The sequence below is a fragment of the Melospiza melodia genome, chromosome 4 (genome assembly GCF_035770615.1).
Source record: "Melospiza melodia melodia isolate bMelMel2 chromosome 4, bMelMel2.pri, whole genome shotgun sequence".
NCBI lineage: Eukaryota > Metazoa > Chordata > Aves > Passeriformes > Passerellidae > Melospiza > Melospiza melodia.
Window position 1 is genome coordinate 7,286,881 of NC_086197.1, and position 19,539 is coordinate 7,306,419.

The window sequence follows — 19,539 nt, forward strand, 5'->3', positions numbered from 1 at the left end:
TGAGCAGCACTCCTGATCTCCATACACCGAAAGAAACTGTCAAATACAAAATATTTAGCATTGTCTCTAACACTCAGCCCTAGACATATCCTGTCAGCCTGAACTTGGCCATCTATCACCTAGCAGGGACCAGGCTCTCTGCAGTTGAGTTGCTGACTGGGCAGATAGACTGTCATAGCATTTGAGAGCACAAGCCTATGTGTTTACTTCCAAGCAGAACCTGCCAAATGGTAAAAATATTTCCCTGAGATCTTCAACACAATGGTATTTCAAAACATGACCACAGCAAATGGATGTCTTGTCTACTTCAGGTGTCTTATCTTTCTTGAGGCAGTGATATCATCCTCATTCTTGTAAAGTTTGAGTCTGGTGGGAGCCAGCTAATCCAAACACTTCTATTCACATCTTTCCCAGCTGGCTGACTCTGATCTGGTTGGGATGCAGGACAGAGCTGTCAGCAGAGCTCAGTAACCCTCTCAGTGGGCGACCCCTTATTTCATTATTACAAGGAATGGGTAAAAGAGAACACCACTTTTCTGCCTCATCCGTGCTGAGGTCTGGCTCATTATCCCTCACCACATCATTCAGAACCTCAGAGGATAATGTGAAAAATATGAGGCCATTTGTTAACCAGGAAAAGAAAAATCGTATGTGTTGGTATAATGGACTTAAATGCAGATGTCATTATGTCTAGTGTCTTATGCTAAATGAGTATTCTGACCAGCACAGGCTGCACAGCTCCTTTTATGTTCCAGCCCTGTTTGCTAATAGTCATGGCTACACACTTTTATGTGCTGCCACTTAGAAGCAGACAATGCTCATGCTAAATAGTTGTCCTGTTAAGTAATCAGTCAGGAATGAAAATCAGCTAAAACCTCTCCTTCGGCATTGATTTTGCTTTGGCTCCCATGTCATGTCTCCCTGTGCTCAAGCCCCACCACATCCAGCACCTGGGATTGGTATGCAGGGGACAGGAGGCAGCAAGAGAGACAGACCTTCGTAAACCTTTACCTCGTTGCAGGGGAAACTGTAACACCGGAGGTGAATTGGATTGCAGAAATTCAGGGAATCACAGCTAACAAAATAAAAAGCTGTGGATATTTTTTAACCTGAGCCTGTCACCTCTCTCTCACCAGCTGCACTATATTATGAAGTTGTCTGCATCTTTACCTTCTGTAAATCAATTTTTTGTGGTGCTTCTAAAATGTTGGCCCATTGAATCTCTGGAAAACCATGTGCTTTGGGGATATTTGCTCATTCCTATGCCTCATTTTCTCCATGTACAAACTACTTAGGGATCTGCTTTGGAATATATAGAGACCAACTCTCTTCATCTTTTCTAGGCTGTGTATCCTGGGAGTCTTTGCAAAATACTAAGTGCTCCAGTACGGACATATGGAAGGGAAGGAGTCAAGGTGGAAGTGCAGCTACATTCCTCCCTCACATTTGGTTACAGCATGAAGCAAAGGCACTGACATGAGTATTGTAAGTCCTCTGCCCCCTACCCACATGGGGAACCCAGCCTACCCAGGCTATAAAAGCAGCAACCCAGCTCAACATAGTCTGTAAATTGCTCCACCACTGCAATGTCCCCTAGAGCTTAGCTTGGCTTGCAGAAGTGCATCTTTGCACAAAAAGATGTGATTTTGTACAAAAGCTGTTGCAGCCCCTCTTACCTTGGAGTGATGTGCTTATCTGTCCCAAATGTGAGGTGAGGGCAGTGATTGGATCACAGCAGCACACTGCCTTCCTCCTCTTTTCCCTCAGTCACCAGGGGAATTGCCCCTCAATCTCCTGAGCATCAGCACAGCCCTTTCCTGCTCTTTGGTAACTTGCTGGGTGCACTGTCTCACATAACGCCACTCCTCGGCATCTAGAGAACATCTTTTATCTGAGGATTTCAGACCATTTTAGCAATAGAAATCCCTCCAGCTGTCCCATGAGTTGTCAGCAGCACATGAAGGAAGGATTTGTCTGTCAAAGCTGGCATGAGGATCATTTATTTACTGACTCAGCCCTTGGTCAATGCCAGGATGATGGGACCCCTCATAGCAGACCTTCCTGTTGTGCACTGATGACAGCCCATCACACCCACTGGGGTAAGGTATGAGCACACAAATTGCAGTGAAAACAGAAACAATGTCTGCATGACTTTGACCCAGTCAGAGAATCGTGTGTAGGCACTGAGACAGCTACTGCAGCTTGATCCAAATTAGCTACAAATCCTACACTGACAGAATCCATCATTTCTGCATGGTACCTATCATGCAGTCTAAATGCTTCCCAAAATTAGACAAGACAATGCTGCCAGCATCAACACATTCAAAATGTGGCTCAAAACAACAAATTTTCAGAATGCTGCTTTTTCTGCCCCCTCGGATAGCTGAATGGAAAGGAAAAACAACTTATCCCCTTCTCTCAACACAGCTCACTTATACAAATATATTCCTAGTTAAGCAGAAAACAGAAATGATGTTATGGGACTCAAGAGCCAGACTGCTATTAAGATGTGTGTGTAATGGATGGCTTAGCTCAGAGCTGTGTGCTAAGTAGCAGAGCCCCATTAGTTCCCTTCCTCAAGCAAAGGTCGGTTTTCACACGAGTAAATCTTCTGGCTGGACAGAAGTTTCTCATATCTCCAAAGAGCCTCTGAGGAGCGCAGCCTCCCCGCAGGCAATTTATTACACCTTCCCCCGGGTGAGCAGAGCAGGGGGCCACCCTGGGAAGGCTGCAATAAATTGTCTGCAGGGAGCCTTGTCTTCCAGCACAAACAAGGTCTGAGTGGCTGTATTTATACGCCGTGGCTGCCTGGGAGGAGGGGGTTTGCAGGGCTGCCGGCTTTTGGGATCTTCCTGCTTAGCATACACACAGCTGGTGCACACCAACCAGCAAAACACATGCTGTGCAAAGAGATCTGGGTTATGGCACGGGCTTTATAGACAGAGCAGCTCACAGGAGCCCCTGAAAGCAGCTTGGTGGAACTGGCTTGATTATGTGGGTTCTATATTCTGTTTTTTGCCATTGTTTCTACAGCATCCCACAGCAGTGCACAGAGGTGTAGCTATAACACGAGCAGGTGATGGCTCTTTGTCTCTCCTTATATGTTGCCCAAGCTCAGGGATTTTCTGGCCCAGTATTGGTTCTGGCAGTGGGTGAGGGAGACAGCACAGCTGCAAGGAGCTCTGGGAAGAGACAGCAATGAGAATGTCCAGGTGCCATGGACAGCCGGCCATGAGAATGTGGATGGAGCACCCCAAGGTGCTGAGACCTTACAGGGCAGTTCCCTGAGCTCTCCTGGGATGATCAAGCTCCATGGGAAACTGGGGTCTGTCACTGCCCTCCTTGCAGTGCAGAGGGCTCTGCACAGGATGAAGGAAGAGCAGAGGGGCACAGTGATTTGTAGATATGTAATTTTGCCCCAGCAACTTCTCCTGGGTGCTAACAGGTGTGATGAAGCTTGGGTGAGAGCAAATTCTGGCACTTCTCTTCCTCTCCCCTGGCTGCAAATTTAATGTGTTTGATAATCTGTTTCTGCAATTTTCCCAGTCCCTATAAACCCCAATTTCACAGCATGGGGCAGAAAGAGGGCTGCTCCTTCTCCCTCCTCAGAGGGGAGAGACAAGAGCTGGTGATTCCCTCATTCCCTGCTTGGAGCAAAATATTGGAGCACCACATACCTTCATACCACCCTTTGGATGGAGAAACACAGCCCATTATGTGTGAGAGAAATAAATTGCTGAGGTTAATTTTGTGTGGTTCCATTCAACTCTTCCTGCCAAGGCAGGCTGCTGTCATCACAACTCCTAATCTGATTTCTTGGAGAGAAGCAAAGCTGAGTGGATGTGAGTGGCATACACAGCCATGGTGTGCTGGGATCCCACGTTAGTCTGCTGGGGAAGCTGGGAGCAGGATGCTCTGAGTCTGCACCCCACAAATGTCTCTGGCCCATGAGTGAGGCAGAAATGCAAGTTCTAAGGTCCAGTTAGCTCTATGAAGAACAACTGTCTCTCTTCCTTCCCAGGTCAGCTGTTTTCAAATGGCCTCTGGTTTCTTTCACTGTTAGCATTAGTCCTTTTCTAATGGAATACAGGTTTGAGGATGCCTACAAAGAAGAGCTGAAAGACTAAAATAGCCTAAGGCCTCATTAACAGCTGAAATCTGGTCCAATTCCATTTAGATAGCCTGGTGAAACCATGTAGATAGGAAATGCTTCCTCAGCCCTGGCTGGGCCAACCTGCTTGAAATAATAATTTTAAATTTACAGACTTGGTAGGACAGAGGGAAGCATCAAGTGAATAAGCCTACATCTGAGCAGGGCTCTGAGCTCAGAGAAGAGACACAGGTATTTTAAGCCTGCAACTTGTTGAATTCCAAAGCAGTCATCTTTGGATGAGTCAGATGAAATAAGCCAGATTAATTGCTCCTGAAAGGTGACTTTTTCTTTCCAGTGGTTATATAGGGAGGCTGCACTAATTAGCTGTGACACAGAGCTGTCTGCCAGGTAAAGATCTCAGCTCTGGTGTGGTGAATCTCATCTCAGACTGCCCACCTGCCCCACCTGCCTCAGGCCTGGACCCCTTCCAGTGCACACAGAGCTATGTTCCTTCAGGTTAAGGGGGCACAGGCACCCAGGAGCTTTCACTCTGTGTTTCACTGCCAGTCTCTTATTTAGGGCCACTTTGTTCTGTAATAACTGTGGCAACCTGGCAAAATGTCTGGCCTCAATATTGAGAGTCCTGAGCCCCCACAGCTCCCATGCTGACTTCAGCCTAGCCAGTGTATATGAACACATGCCAGATGTTGCTGAACACAGGCATTCCTTTGTGGGAATACTGCCAGCCCATAGATACAAACTCTACCCCACAGTGTATTTGAGCACTGAGGATTTATTTCACATTTTGTTCCATGCCTTTCTGAAAGAAAAGCCTTTCCATGTGAGACATATTCTGATTTAGTGTGACGACTTCTGCAGTGAGTTGTCACTGTTTAGCTGGTGGAGTTGCCCTGAGAACAAATATATTCATTCCTGGGAAAAGATCCACCAGTGGAGTGAATTTTATTTGCTAAGCTTGTTCATATAAATTAACAGCATGACAAACATACAGAAGATAAAGAGATCAGACCCATGCTGGTAGTTCCTTTGCTAAGGATTGCTAATCTCACATGGCCATTGTTTGAGGACGAGAACTCACTGCAGAGCCTGGCAAACTCTGCTCTCCATGAACAAACACCGTGGCTGTGCTCTGGTTCTCTCTCACATCAAAGCTTTACACAAAAGGAGTAACTCTTGCCTTCTTTCAGTCTGTATGAGTCTGAGCAAAATGCTTCCTTCCCAGCCAACAGGATGTACCTGTGTCTGAACCCTGCAATCTCTATGTACCTCCTTTGCTGCCCAGGTTTCCACACTGTACTCAGTTTCCTGCACTTTACCCCAAGGCTCATGGTGAGAACATTTTCTCTCTTCTCTTCTGGGCTCAAAACAGCTCTGTAAAATCAACTAATCAGGCAAACCCTCATTTTTCCATCCCCATCCTTTGCTTCTCTTCAGTGGTGACTCTCATCTGACTTGTAAACTCTCTAAGGCAGGCCTCACCAACAACCAAGCAACCAGGGCTATGGGAAGCCATCCAGGGAAGCTAATTCTGAGGTGAGAACTAATATCACTCCCATTCTGTTGCCCAACATCCCTCCTCCCCTGCAAGACACATGGCACTCCCTCTTGCTTTCATGTGTGTCTTTAGAGCTATGTAAACAGATATTAGAAGAGTCTTATAAAATAATATTGCACAATAGCCACGGGGCAGTTCACAGCTGCCCAAGAGTTCTGATTGCTTCCTAGATTCCTATGCTGTTCTCAGGGGAAAGCTTTCATTGAAGCACTAGATGACAACCTGAAGACAGGGAGGCTTCAGTAGCTGTGTAAATGAACAATGGAAGGAGCAAATTCTTACAAACCAATGCTAAAAACATCCTTCTAAAATCCCCCTCCTTTGACACCGTGCTGTGAAATTTTTGGTCTTTGATAACAGAAGAGAAGAAAGACACTGGAGATCAGTGTTCAACGATGTCAAACCCCAAGGAAATGTGTGTCAAAAGACAAAGCTTCAACAGTGCTGCAGAGATTTTAAAAAAGGGAGGAGAATTTCACACTGCAAAGCTTGTGAAACTTCCTATTTTCGGCACAGTTCTTTCAAGAAGCCTTTTCTTAAGAAGGCAAGCTTCCCTTTAAATTTACTTTTAGAGCAGGCTAAAATCTGTGGCATCTTCGGTGGGCATGCTGCAGGAATGTTGAGGGTAAAAACCATTTGATGGTCACATTAAAGGTGAAAATGTTTTCACTGCAGCTTTTCCTCTTCACAAACTACCTTTTACTTTTCTTGCCTGAGGCTTCATCTCTTTAGTAGTTATGCAGTGTGATTGAACTGAACATTTACTTCAACTAGAGGGAAAAACCCACACAATTACTAAATCCCAATGCAATAAACAGAATTCTGTGTCATGAGCATCTGGCACATCCAGTTACTTGTATTACTTGTATCTCTCCATTTAGGACTCCCAGCATCAACCTAAGCTTTGTCAGCTGCAATGCTTGGGTAATGCAAAAAGGCATCTGCAAGCACAGGCAAGCCTTTACCTGTGACATAGTAGGTGTCATGGGCATGAAGTTCCTTACAAATTAACACATTTGTGATTAGGTTCAGTACAGCACTAATTATCTCTGCTTTCTGCCTGATGGCAGCAGGGGAGACAGAGCATTCTGTTTATGGTATGTTTATGAATGGCTCTGCAAGCTGCTGCACACCCCCAGATTGTGAAAATAAACCCCTGTCTATGGGTGGGTCTCTTCAGAACTTTCCTTTAGCCATTGCTTTAGTTCCCAAGCCAGAACTAGGTAACAGATATTTTGGGGCCTTTCCATCTTCAGCCATCTGGCTGGAGTCGGTGTCTTCAATTGCCTTCTGCTCAGATCAGATTTAGGGATGGACATGGGAACTCCTTATGTGCTGGGAAACTTTTTCAACTTCTGCCAGCATTGACATCCACAAGGGAAATAAGCAGCAGAAAAGGCTCAGTAAGTTAATGCCCGTTTCTAACTCTTGAGGCATCTGGCTCCCATTCCAATCCAAATTGTAACTCAGTGTGACAACCCACTCATTGCTGCCATCAGCAAGAGTATAAGCCCAGAGTCAGTCTGGTTTTCACACATGCAGGCACTGAATGCTGAGTTTTTCCCTGTGGATTGAGATTCCAGAACAGGAGGGGTCACTCATTCACTAGCTGTTAGATGGATCTCTATCCTAGGATGCCTCTTGGCTGGGATCCCATTGGAATGACTGGTCTCCACTGTGCTGCCAACTTTCATAAAACAATACAGATGGCAATATTTATGCTTGTTGAGTGGTCTTTGAAATGAATATGAGAGTGGCTCAGTAGCACAGGCTTTCACACATTTTACAGTTCTACTGCTAAACCCAGCACTTAGCTCTTGCTCACTCAGGGCTTTCCCTGCTTTCCATGGGATCCCTGTCTTAGCACAGACTCCCCAGTTTGGCCCCTGGACAAGATATCTGGTAACTGACTGACTGTGTTCTCAATGAGCATCAAGATTTTCATGTATCTCTAAGCACAGGTGGATCTGGATCTCACATGCTGAAGGTGCTCTACTCTAGATCTACCCTTATGGTTTGAAGCACCCAAAATATGGACTAAATTCTTCTCTAGGGAGATATCAGGCTAATGCTGGACTCACAGGGCTTTGTGCAGTCTTGATTTGTCCTAAGATCTATCCACCACTAAATATGGGGCCACAACAGAACAAAGAGTCTCTTCTCCTCAAAAGCCTGCCTTGTAATGGAAGTTAAATGAATGACAATCACTATGTGGAGGAAAAAAAAAGCTTCACTCAGGGGAAGAAACTCAAAAGTAGGTCTTCATTTTTTTGTGGGTACTATGGAATGAATGAGAGTGATGTCAGATGTAATATAACACTGGAGTGGAAAGCCTAACAGAAAAAGACACAGTTACGCTGTGCTGGCTTGTTCTAGACATGAGCTATCCATTAAAAGTAAGTCAAAACCCTCAACTTAATTTTGTACATATGCCATCCCAGCCCCTGGCCTCTCTCTGGGCGTTTCAAAGCTGCAGGAGCAAATTTGTCTTCTCAGAAAATATCTCCCTTGGAGGTAAAGGCACTGTGTGCATAAAAGCACTGCCAGCTTCCAGCAGCTTCCAAACACTAACAGTTCCTTGTAAAAATCCCAGGTGAAGTTTGAAGCTCCCAAACTGCCATAATCTTCATTAAAACCTTTATAGTCTGGTCCAGTCAAGTAGAAACCAACTGGCTGCCATAAAATGCCATCATTTGCTATTTGTGGGTAATTCACTGTAGCACTGGGTTCAGAAGGTGAATATGACAGAGCTGCACAGGGATTAATTTGGTCTCTGACAGAATGCACTCTGTGGACACAATCCAGAGGAGACTGATGGCTCACCAGTGAGGAAGTGAGTGTTTTCCCAGCAGGCTGCTGGCTCAGGTGGGTTATCCTGGCAGAAAGAGGGCTTTGTTCTGCCACCCTACTCAGCTTGGACTTTGCAGCTCAAAGCCCACAAGTAGAAGTGTAAATACATAACATCTGATCTTGCCCTCATACATTTCCCTGTGGATAGCTATGAGTGTTGGTGTGGCTACTACTTGTTTACAGTTGTGTGAGAAGAGTTTGCAAAGCCAAAGAGCTCAAAAGAGACCTCTGTGGAAGTGTTTGTTTGTTTGCCCACAGGTGTTTCTGAGAAATGGACAGCCTCACTTCCTGGCCTCCAGGAAACAGGCTGTCTGTAGCTGTATCCCATGGGAAAGGCTTGCCATCAGGCACTTACCTGACACAAAAGTACAAAACAACTGGTCCTGACTTTTTGGGGAAGTCATGTTCCAGCACCCGGCGGTCCAGCTGAAGCCAGTTCAAGTGTCCCCTGGCAAGAGAAGAGACAGTTTTGAGCCTGACACCAAAGAGCTTTCTCACTGCTCACAGCAATGAGGTCTGAGGTGTTACAAATGTGAACCAAAATGTGTGCTATTTGCCCTGGACTATTGCATGGTATTTGAAAAACACACAATAAATGTTTGAGGAGCAGAGGCGATACCATCCTGGCAGTGTTTCAGTCTGGGAATCGAACTGCTAAAGTTCAATCTGTCAGGGTGAAAGCTGGCAGCACTGAGCAATCAGGACAGCCCAAAATGTTATAAGCTTCACCTTTTTATTACAGGCCCCTGGAGCAGTTGTATCATTAAAAGTCTGTCAAGATTTTCATTAGAAATCCTTATGGTTAAGAGTTTCCACGACGCCTGCAGTATTTCACTCAAGGCTAAACCTGACTCTACAGTCTCAGACAGTTTATTTACCACCCACATGCCTGCAATAGCCTCTCTAGGTTTGCCCAGCCCTCCTTTTTCCTTCTTCAGAGGGCTCTTGAAAAACAGCTGCTCCATGAAGCGTTCCAGCTACAATTACCACATGCTGCTTTGCTTTTGCCTAGATGGTACCTGTCGTTATTTTCTCCTATAATTTATCCATTCCTGCCTTGCTGCTGGAAGCTTTGCTGGGCAGGAGCTCTGTTCTTTGTCACGTTCCCCACATTGCAGAGTGCTGTGTGTGCATGAGAGGTACTTTATAAATACCATCATTAGTATTACAGGGGCATCTGGCTCCCCAGCTGAGATAAAGGCCCTGTTAAATTAGGCACTGTGGAAATACCTAGGGTGACATTCAGGCCCCACTGAAGCTGGCCAGATTTTTGCCATTGCCTTCAGTGATGCTAGGGTTGCATCCTGTGGGCTTTTGGCTGTTGATTTCAGTCAGACCAGATTTCACCCAGAGGGAGAGGCAGCCCTTGCCTTCAGTACTCTGCTGTCTAGACAAGCAAGGGGAGAGAGAGCTGAAATGATTTGGGGGAGAATCTTGCAGCAAATAAAGCAGGAAATGGAACTCAGATGTCCTGAGCTTTATTCCAGTGCCTATTCACCAGCTCATGATAATCCTCAAGAATAATTCTTCATTCCACTGAAAATGAAAAAAAAAAAGAAAAAACCAGCCTGCTTTGAAAAAAAACCCCATCTATTAAATTACCTTCTAGCATTGCCACAATATACAGAGTACATTGCTAAGGCTTATATATACAGCAAAGGACATATACAGCAAAAACACTCAGCTTTCACAAGAGTTCTCATGTACATGAGCTTTGGGCAACTGAAAAGCCCTTTTAGAAAGTAAGCAATGGCATCCCTGTAGCAATTTAACTGGATTTACAGCCCCTCCACTCCATCTTTCCCAGAAAAATAAATAAAGGGGAAAGTAGCACTATCAGGAGGCTTTGAATCACCTGGCTTCAATGGGAGTTTCTGTACTGCTGCCCTGGCTTATGGAGGTGCAGAAGAGGATGGGCAGCTCAGGGACCTTCCTGCCAGGCAGCTCTGGAACCCTGGTGGGACATTGTGTGTGCTCACCTGAGCACAGCATGCTGCTTCAGACCAAGGGGCTCTAAATTCCTGCTGAGCTCCACCAAGGGGCTCTAAATTCCTGCTGAGCTCCACCCATCACTCTCATGGACTCAGGATCAATATGTCAAGACAGAAGCTCTCCTCAGATTTTGCCATGTAGAAGTCAGGCATTCAGTTTAAGCAGCCTCTGTATCTATTTTGTATCTAGGTACAAGTGATATGTGTGGAGTCAGGGACTTTTCAGACTCATCCTGGGCATCTTTTGGTGTACAAAAAGAGTAAAGCTTATTTTATCCCCTGCTCTAGACACCCATGTGTTTCCTTCCAAAATATTGTAACTTTCAGACAGCTTTTTCTCTAGATAAAATTTTAAAATAATTTTTTCTCTTTTTTTTTTTTCACTTTATGTAAAGGGTAGCCTATACCATGCATTAGGGGCACAGACTTGCTGGCAGTGTGTCTACTGGAAAGGAGTGATGCAGATTTTCAAGCCAAACTGGTCACCTTGTATGTCTCCATTGCAGTACAAGGGCTGAGGACAAGTCTGCCCAGCCCAGGATCAGGGTGAGGATTGCCACATTAACTCATCTGGATGTAGGAACTAACTGGTCTTGCTCTGGGGAGATGCATAGCTGGCATGCAGCAAAATGCAGGGTTTCCTTCCATCATTTCTGCTGCTGGCATGCTAGTGTGAGATCCATGCACCATTCCCTGTTGTTCAGCACAGATGTGTACTTTAACAAGGTTTGGCTTTTAAAGGCAGATACTCCAGACTGTCAAAAATAATCCCCATGGAAAGATTCTCAGCCTAAAAAATTAGAGGTGTCTAGCTTTCCTGCTGCATCCCCCTTCTTGAAATCTGTAATTTTACCTTTTTTTTTTGGTCATGGAGTGCTGTTCTGTTGCTCTTAACAGGCCTCAGGAAGGCTGAAATTAGCTGTGAAGGCTCCAGTTACACATGGGATTGAAACTAGCCATGCTCACCCATTTCTAGCCCAAGTACAACCTGAGCATTTACCATGTAGGCCATGGTACAAAATGCTGTCAGAGCAAGGAAAAGCCCCACTAAACCTGACATCCTGTGCTGAACCTGTCCAGTTGCATTTGTATCACCAATGCAGCAGCCACCAGCAGCTGATGGTGTTACACACCAGATCCCACTGAGGGTGAGCTGTTGACAATGGACTTACTGTCTACCCTTATGTTTATTCAACAGCAATGTCTGGGTATGCCTAATGTGCACAAGGAAGGGTTGAGAAGCCATGGTGCACAGAACAAAAAATCACTTCAAGGTATTTCTTATTTTGAAAAGACTTGCTCTTTTCATTCTCATTGCATTTTAGCAGGAGAAACTGGTTGGTATAACCATATATATATATATATATATATATATATATATGCATACCAGTTCCACATTTATGTTGATCACATACACAGTTCTGAGTACTGGATTGTCTGATCTTCCACACTGGATAACACATTCAATTGCCACCGAGTTTTTAGGTTGAAGAGTTTCATTACTCTCATCTGCATGGAGCTTAAATCCAAAGCTCCTTCAGAGGAGGAAGGTCACTTAAATCCCTGCCAGGAGCTAACTGCTCACTGTACTCAATTACTACTTACAACCTTTCATCGCTGAGGGCTTCTGCACTGCAGACTGTCACCCAACTCCTTGTTCTGAAGCATGGCACGTAGAGAACAGCAGCAGTGAGCAGTCCCTGGTGTCTGCCTGTGAGTGTGGACTATCAGGGAACCAAACTCCCATGCCACTGCACCACAGAACGCTTTGCTCTGGAATCTGTCTTCCTGTTGTCACCAGAACTATTCGTGGAGCACAATCCCATGTAAGACAGGGAAGAGTATGGGAATATAACCCTAGGCATGTAGTAATCCTGACAGTTTTCATGGACCAATTTAGGCAGCTTTCACTGGGATCCCATTCATACATGCCCATGTCTAGCTGGATTTCCTTCACGGTTCAATTTAGAGACACAAAGTAGCTTTTGTTTCACTATCGCCATCGATTTGTCCATTCAGATATTTCTATCTGTGTATTCAGAAATAATGCTGCAAACATTTTTGGGGGGCCTATAGGGAGGTTGAATACTGCAAGCCAGATAATTTTCCTCTGCTGGTTGTACTCATGTTGGCAGTTAAACTGGTGTGTCAATAACAACCACATAATCACTTTAAGGAAAAAACCTGGGTCCATTTAGTTTACAGGCTGAGTATGGATTTTGGTGCCCAGGGTCCATTTTGTTGATTGTGTGCTGTAGTTCTGTTTTCTTTATAAGTAAAGAGTGGCACATCAATGAGCACTTTGCCTCCAGGTGGTTCTGTTTATACAGTTTTACTGCTTAGTGTCCAGTTTTCTGAAAAGTGGATCCACATTGATTTCTGTTATAAAGGTATTTGGGCCAATAAACCAACTCACACTCTTTCAGTGTCAGACTCATTCTGAATTAAATGGACATTGAGAAAAAACAATTCACATAATATAACCCATAGAAACTATTTATATTTCCATCAATTGCAACAGAAACAAAAAACCCTTTAAGCTCACAGATTTTCTCAATTACTTTTGAAGAGGCTGAGAAGCTCATAAGAGTTTAACTGTATAAATTTTGCAACACAGTGGACTTGGTGATAAAGAGACTGGTCTAGTGCCAGAGCAGGACATTATTCTCTGAGCTGTGCCCTCAGCTGGACCAGCTGTTCAACCAGATGTGGGACACCTGGCTCTGCCACATGGCTGGAGGGTGGAAAGAGGCTTCCCCCCAGCTCTCAGGGATGAGAGGGTATTCCAGGGAAGGGTGCTATCCTGCTCTGTGGGGAGCTGTGGGATGTAAAAGTTGGAAGCTCTCAATGGAGCAGGTGACTCAGACCTAAGGACAAGTGAGGGATGTGGAAACCCTGCCCAGATGGGGAGTCTGCAGTGGACAGAAGGTTAATCTTGGCCACTTGCTCTTAGTGAACTCTGGAGGAGCTGATCCAAAGGGAAAGGGTGGTTAGTGGAGATTCATAACAAGCTGAACCAAAACCCAAGCTCTTCCCCCATCCCTTTTCACTTTTAATCGAGCAGGATATTGCTCTTCTGGCTTCCTGTGAAGCTTGGCCCCTGGTGCTGTACAGGGACACCCTTTTGACCTGTGCTCTCCTGCAGTTAATGGCTCACACTATAAAGGCTCCTATGATCACTAAAATAGGAGGTGTTGTTCTCCCCTCCATAACAGTCTGACAATCTAATTTTAGTCACGCTGAAGGCAGTAATGACCCTGTATTATCACCAGAAACTATTAAGTTGCCAACGCAAAGGTTGTTCCTATTGATTTTCTTCTAAGGTTGTCATGATAGAGCACAACTAATGAATGGAAATCCCCAGTCTAAATAATTTCTAAATAAATTACTCTCATAGAGCTTTTAGTCTTAAATAGAAGAATTGATTTAATACTTTAGTGGCTTTTCTTCTTTCTAAACTTGCCATTTAGCCAACCTCAGACTACATTTATGAACCAGGCTTGTTCTGTTTCAGCTGGTTATGAGTCCCCTTCAAGTAAAGCACATGGAAACTCAGTGGAGAGTGAAGAAATCCCCGAGGGCTTGTGTCACAGAATTAAAGGGTTTCTTTTTACATTCCTGGTCTGTATTAGGTAAAGGTTTGGGTTATGTGCCCTGCAAACGAACGTTAAGAGATTGTTTTTACTATGTTTTGAAGAAAGAGGATTTTTCAAACTTCCATTTCACATTGCAGGTTAAGATCTGTGGTATACACAGTCCAGTTTATTTTCTGAAGCTGGCTTGGGGACATCTATTTCCAAGACTCTGCCCAAGGCCCCAGGTATATTCTTTGGCTGTGTTCAGTCAAATAAAACAATTGCTGGTTGTGCCAACTCTCTTCAAAGCATTTCACAACTGAAAAGGAAATATTTTTGTCAGGGTTATTTTCACAGCACTGAAGAAGCCTCAGTGCAAATGTCAGAGTCACTATGGGACACCAGAAGGACTTCAGACCAGCTAGGACTTAATGCTTGTTTCTGGGCTGTACTTCCTTGATTTAGCGAGGTTGTCCCCAAATCTTTCATCTGGGCTGGCTGAGCATCTCCTGGAAAGCATCCTGCTCCATCTACAGGTCTGAAGGTGACCAAGTGAGTGGATGCCACCACCTCACCCTTTGAATCCTGCCTGGACCATGCACATCCATCTGCATCTGCTGTGTAGCATCAAGCTCTGCCAGCTCTCACACTTGCTCCCTTTGCTAACCCAGATCGGTGCTCACCCAGTTATTCCTGGAAGCTCCAGGGGAGGCTGGATGTCTCTAATTGCTGACACCTCCTCATTAGCTTCCCTTGCTCTCCCAGGGGAGCCCTGTGCCTACTCAGCTGAACTGAGAGCTGGGACTTGCTCAGCTGCTCTCTGGTTACAGTTTGAGAGGTGCCTTGTGTCTCACCTGTGCTCTTGGGACTCTTAAGGGAACATTTTTGTCTCCTAGGGTGCGGTGGCTTCCCTGCATGGCTTTCCTCAGGCAGCACCCACTGAGTAACTTGCTCTCTCCAAGAATAAACACAGTGGTAGGAGCAATTTCCTACTCCTGCTTTGTAAAAGGCAAGTGCCTCCTGCTGTTTCTCCTTGGAGGATTAGTCTCATTAATTTGTGCTGGGTTGGAGATCTACAGGGCTGAGCTACTCATGTCAGTGAGCTGGGATGGATTCTGGGATCTCCTCTGATTCAGGTCCTGGCTTCTGCACGTGCCTGTTGCTGAGCATTCCTCCATCCTGGGAGCTGTGTCCTGAGATGGCCTCAGGCTGCCCAAGGCAGGTGCTTGCCAAAGGAACTGACTTTAGAGGGGTGATTGCTGCTGAGCTGAATGTGGATATGTTTGTGCAATTATCCTGCAGCCTCTGATTACCCGATCCTGAATCATTATTCCAGCAGATAATTTACATTTCCCTGCCACTTCAGCAGGAGAGAGGAACTAGCTCGTGACAGCAAGACCGCTGACTCAGCTCTTCTGGGGACACAGTGTTGGCTTGAAAATCTGGTTTTTTAAAATTATTTCGGTGTGGGAAGTCTCTTCCTGAATAACATACAAAGAAAAAACCTATTGCCAACCAAGGTGTCCATACAAGACACAGTCCATATGCCAAGGATGGTGTAACTCCTGAGAGAAAACAGCTGGAAAAATGTAACAGGGTGGTGCAGTAGCACTGAGGGGTCACAGTCTGGGACTAATCATAGCCTCTGGCAGACCTTTAATGTTTCTCTGGTGCAAATTTTATTCTTGTAATTTAATCTGGGGGCAGATATGGCCTGTCCTGAGACAAAACCTCAAATTCAGTGGTAATTTGGCCCATGCCTTCCTAGACCTTGGTGTACACAGTATTTCTACAGCAATATTTTCTGTAACCAAGAGTTGCCTCTTAAGTCTGTGATTTCTCACTTACGTTTCATCTGTGAATGCAATTCCAAAGTACTCCTTCTCCTTCAGGTTGAAATGAGATGCCACCAAGTCAAGCAGCTCCTTGGCCAAAAGCTTTGGCTGAAAAACAAAAATGAAAGAAAGTGATTAATGAGGACAATTGGACAGAACTGCACTGTGCTTGTGGAGGAAAACACTATCCTTGAAACTACTGCACAGCTGTTGCTTTTATGTTCCCTCTGGTGTTCAAGCTAAATCTGCAAGGAACATTAGCTCCCTGAAATGAGCAGTAGTTTCCCTCCTAGGTAAATACTAAAAACCTGGCAATTCTGACCTATTCAGCACTTAATGTCTCTGCAGACAGATGATTTGCTGCCTGCCAATGCTCGGATCTACCAGGACCAGCTCACTCCTGCCTCTCTGATAATTTTACTTGTTAAAGCTTTTTATCAAGGGCCTTTGCAAACACAATTCAGACACCCACTCTCTCACACACAGCACAGATATATGCTCATAACACTAAGAAAATACATAGTGCCAAAAGATAGGATGTGACGGGGCCAAATGAGAAGTAAATGACAGAACAAAATAGTTTCCCATTCACTATTGCTTGTCATACAGAGATAAGGATACATCCTCAAATTTAGATACTTGGATGGAAAGACAGGAAAGCAGCACACACTTTCAAAATACTCTTTGTAAGACAAAAAAAGCCAAGCTCAGAGAAGCAGAGGAAGGTTCATTACTGCTTTTTCTGCAAAACCTTGTCTTTTAACTCTAATGTGTTCTCCTGATTCTATGAATTTTCATCTGCTCTGCTGGGCTCTGGTTCTTCCAACCAGATTTCTGAAGCCTTGGCAATAGCACAGCTCTCATCCTGTCTCTTGTAGGAACAGGGGTACAAAGGATCCAGATACTGCAGCCTTGTAATAGCCCCAGATGCCAGAGCTGCAATTGTTCCAGCAGCACTGGCACAGCTGGGGTCAGAGATCCCAACAGTATTCCCTGGTGACCACTTATAAGGATTTGGTCTACAAATCTCTGTGCTGCAAACCTCAGTGAAAATAAAACTGTCTGCAGGCTTGACTGCCCCAATGAGTCTGCCAAGCAGCTGAGTCAGTTACCCCAGACATGAACCTGTTGTTAAATGGAGGTGAAATTATAATGCTGTACAGAAAATGGATGGCAGGGACATCGGAACCCTGCTGTCCTAATCAACTGCTCTGTCCTATAAACCCAAACACACCTATAGTAGAAAAAAACCTGATTTGTACCTAACTTTCAGATTCATAAGACTCAGACTGTCTGAAAATGTCCCTAAACCCAGCACTACCACAGTATCTGACACAGCTTGGACAAACTTACTTCTCTGTATATTCCCCTGGCATTCATATGAGCATTACAGCATTTTCTACCCATCCTATGGGGACATCCAATGCATGGGGGGTTTCTCGGCCATTCCAGCAAAGAAAGAAACAATAGCTGGGCCTAAATGCAGCCCTGGCTTAAGGCTGCCTCTGAATGAATATGAGAGATGTTGCTGTGTAGGAGGAACAGCCTGGCAGATAAAAAATAGGTAGGATGCAACCAGCTTCGTTTTAATTCCAAGTCAAATTTCTCAGGCACAACCATTGGAGGCTCTGCTATGACAACACTGTGACTTCACTGACCTTCACTCCTAAACAAGCTCCCAAATGGTGCTCAGAGATGAATGGAGCAGGCATGGGACCATGGACAGGTCCCCTGTCCCCTTGAGTCCATTCAAAGACCCAAGCAAGAGCACACCAGATACACCAGACTCACTGGGGGCTCCTCAGGTACTTCCCTCCTGTCATTGTGCTGGGTGGGATGGACATTTGCAGCATCCCTGTCTCCTGCAAGATGAGCCTCTTTATGTCAGAGCATTTTAAGGACAAGCTACAGTTTGACTTTTGATATACACAAATATTATGATGAAGAGGATGGCAAGACTGCCAGGTGAATTCAGAGATACACGGGCTCAGTGCAGGTAGTTACTGGGGGCATTGGGTGAGTTTTCAGCTTAACAGCAGACAAACAAGCACAAACTTTTAAAGGAGAGAGGAAGAGGGGTTTGTTTCCTGCTGTCAATGTACAGTTTGAAGCCTTGCTTTTCCCCTTGCCCAAGGTCTCTGCTCCTTTCTCTTCAGTGTGGCCCAAATTCTCTCTGCACCAGAAAGGAATTTCTTCACAGCCCACGGCTACCCCTAGAGGAGGGGTGGGAATGCTTGGCAGGACTGGCCAAGGTTATGGTGGGGACAGTTGGTGGAGGTGAATCCAGGCACCCCCATGCTGGAGTGTATTGCAGGCTGGGAGCTGTGTGGCTGTCACTGCCTGGTGCCCAGTGCTCTGTGTGACTCAGTTATTTGACAAACGAGCAATTGTGCTGCCAAGCAAGGGAGTGAGCCATCAGTGAGCCATCAGTCAGCCTGGCTGGGTGTCCCACCTGAGAGAACAGGGGTGGGAAAGAGTGGTGAAACATCACGACTCAAACACAGCAGACTTTTCCCAAGCCTGGGTTAAGCACATGGAAGTTACAGGTTGAGATTTTGCAAGAACAGAGCAATAAACAGTTGATGTGTAAGAGGCTGCCCATGGACATGGGGAAGGTGTGGGTCCTCTGCTGCAGTCAGACAACACTGCCACAAGGGACACTGGACAAGGGAGAAAGTCCCTTCTGCTCTTCAGTCACATCATAGAGAAGTGATGCTCAATGTCCCTTGCCCCATGCACTGATGTACCAAGAGAGGAGCAGCACCCATAACCACCTGCTTTCACCCACCCACCCCAGGATGGGTAAATGCAACATGCTGCTTCCTTATTCTGCTGAGTGAGACCAGGCTGAAAAAGCCAACAGAGGTGGTCAGCATGGTGTGACAGCTTTCCCATGCCTAGTGCCCAGAGGTGGGTGCTCTTCTCCCAGCACAGCCCCCTGAGGCTCAGCAGGGGCACGATTTCCAGCACCCTTGCAGGGGGGCCTCCTCCAAAGCCTGTGGTAGCAGATAAGGCAGGATAACCCTTTGCCTTGCAAGATAAGGGAAAAGAACAATAGATGCAGACCCAGCACTGGAGTGGTGCCAGGTTAGTTTCTGGGCCAGAGTCCCTGAAGAGGCTTATGGCAGTGAAGTTAAGCCCTGCTAGTCCCCTCCAAGATTACTTTCCACTCTCCCCTTAAGCTCTGCAAGGTTATTGTTCTTTGCAGTGGAATGACTTGGGTGTCCTCCCAACACAGACAGGCAACCTGAGTGTTTGGAGGGGAGGAAGGTGTCTTCTCCAGGTGGTAAATACTCCTTGAGACAAACCTGGCCAGCAGGGATGAGGCAGGACAAGGCAGCCTGGCAGAAGCTGAGCCTGTCCTGCTGTCTCAGGAGAGAGCCGCACGCACGCGGGATGTTCGCGGTTAATCTTCTTGCCATCCGCGATGGGAACGGCTGAGCAATGACCTCCTTTCATGTGAGCTGAGCAGACAAAGAGCTCATTAGCAATGCCTGTGGCAAGTTGTTTTAATTCATTATTAATTTCTGGACTTCATTTTCCAGAGGGAAAATTTTGCATTAATAAAACTTCCATCACAGACACATTGAAGGAGATGGGGACTGGTCTGTGAGAGCAG

At 45.6% G+C, this 19,539-nt stretch overlaps 1 protein-coding gene across 6 annotated transcripts in view; it reads right to left on the bottom strand.

Moving 5' to 3' along the window:
- Positions 1–19,539, bottom strand: part of FRMD4A (FERM domain containing 4A) — a 372,584-nt gene that overhangs the window by 84,016 nt on the left and 269,029 nt on the right. For all 6 annotated transcript variants that reach the window (XM_063153752.1, XM_063153753.1, XM_063153751.1 and 3 more), the window contains 2 exons: positions 15,934–16,028; positions 8,875–8,967 (listed from right to left, as the gene is read on the bottom strand). In XM_063153752.1, the coding sequence (XP_063009822.1) occupies positions 8,875–8,967; positions 15,934–16,028 (188 nt within the window). The remainder of the gene's footprint in view (positions 1–8,874; positions 8,968–15,933; positions 16,029–19,539) is intronic.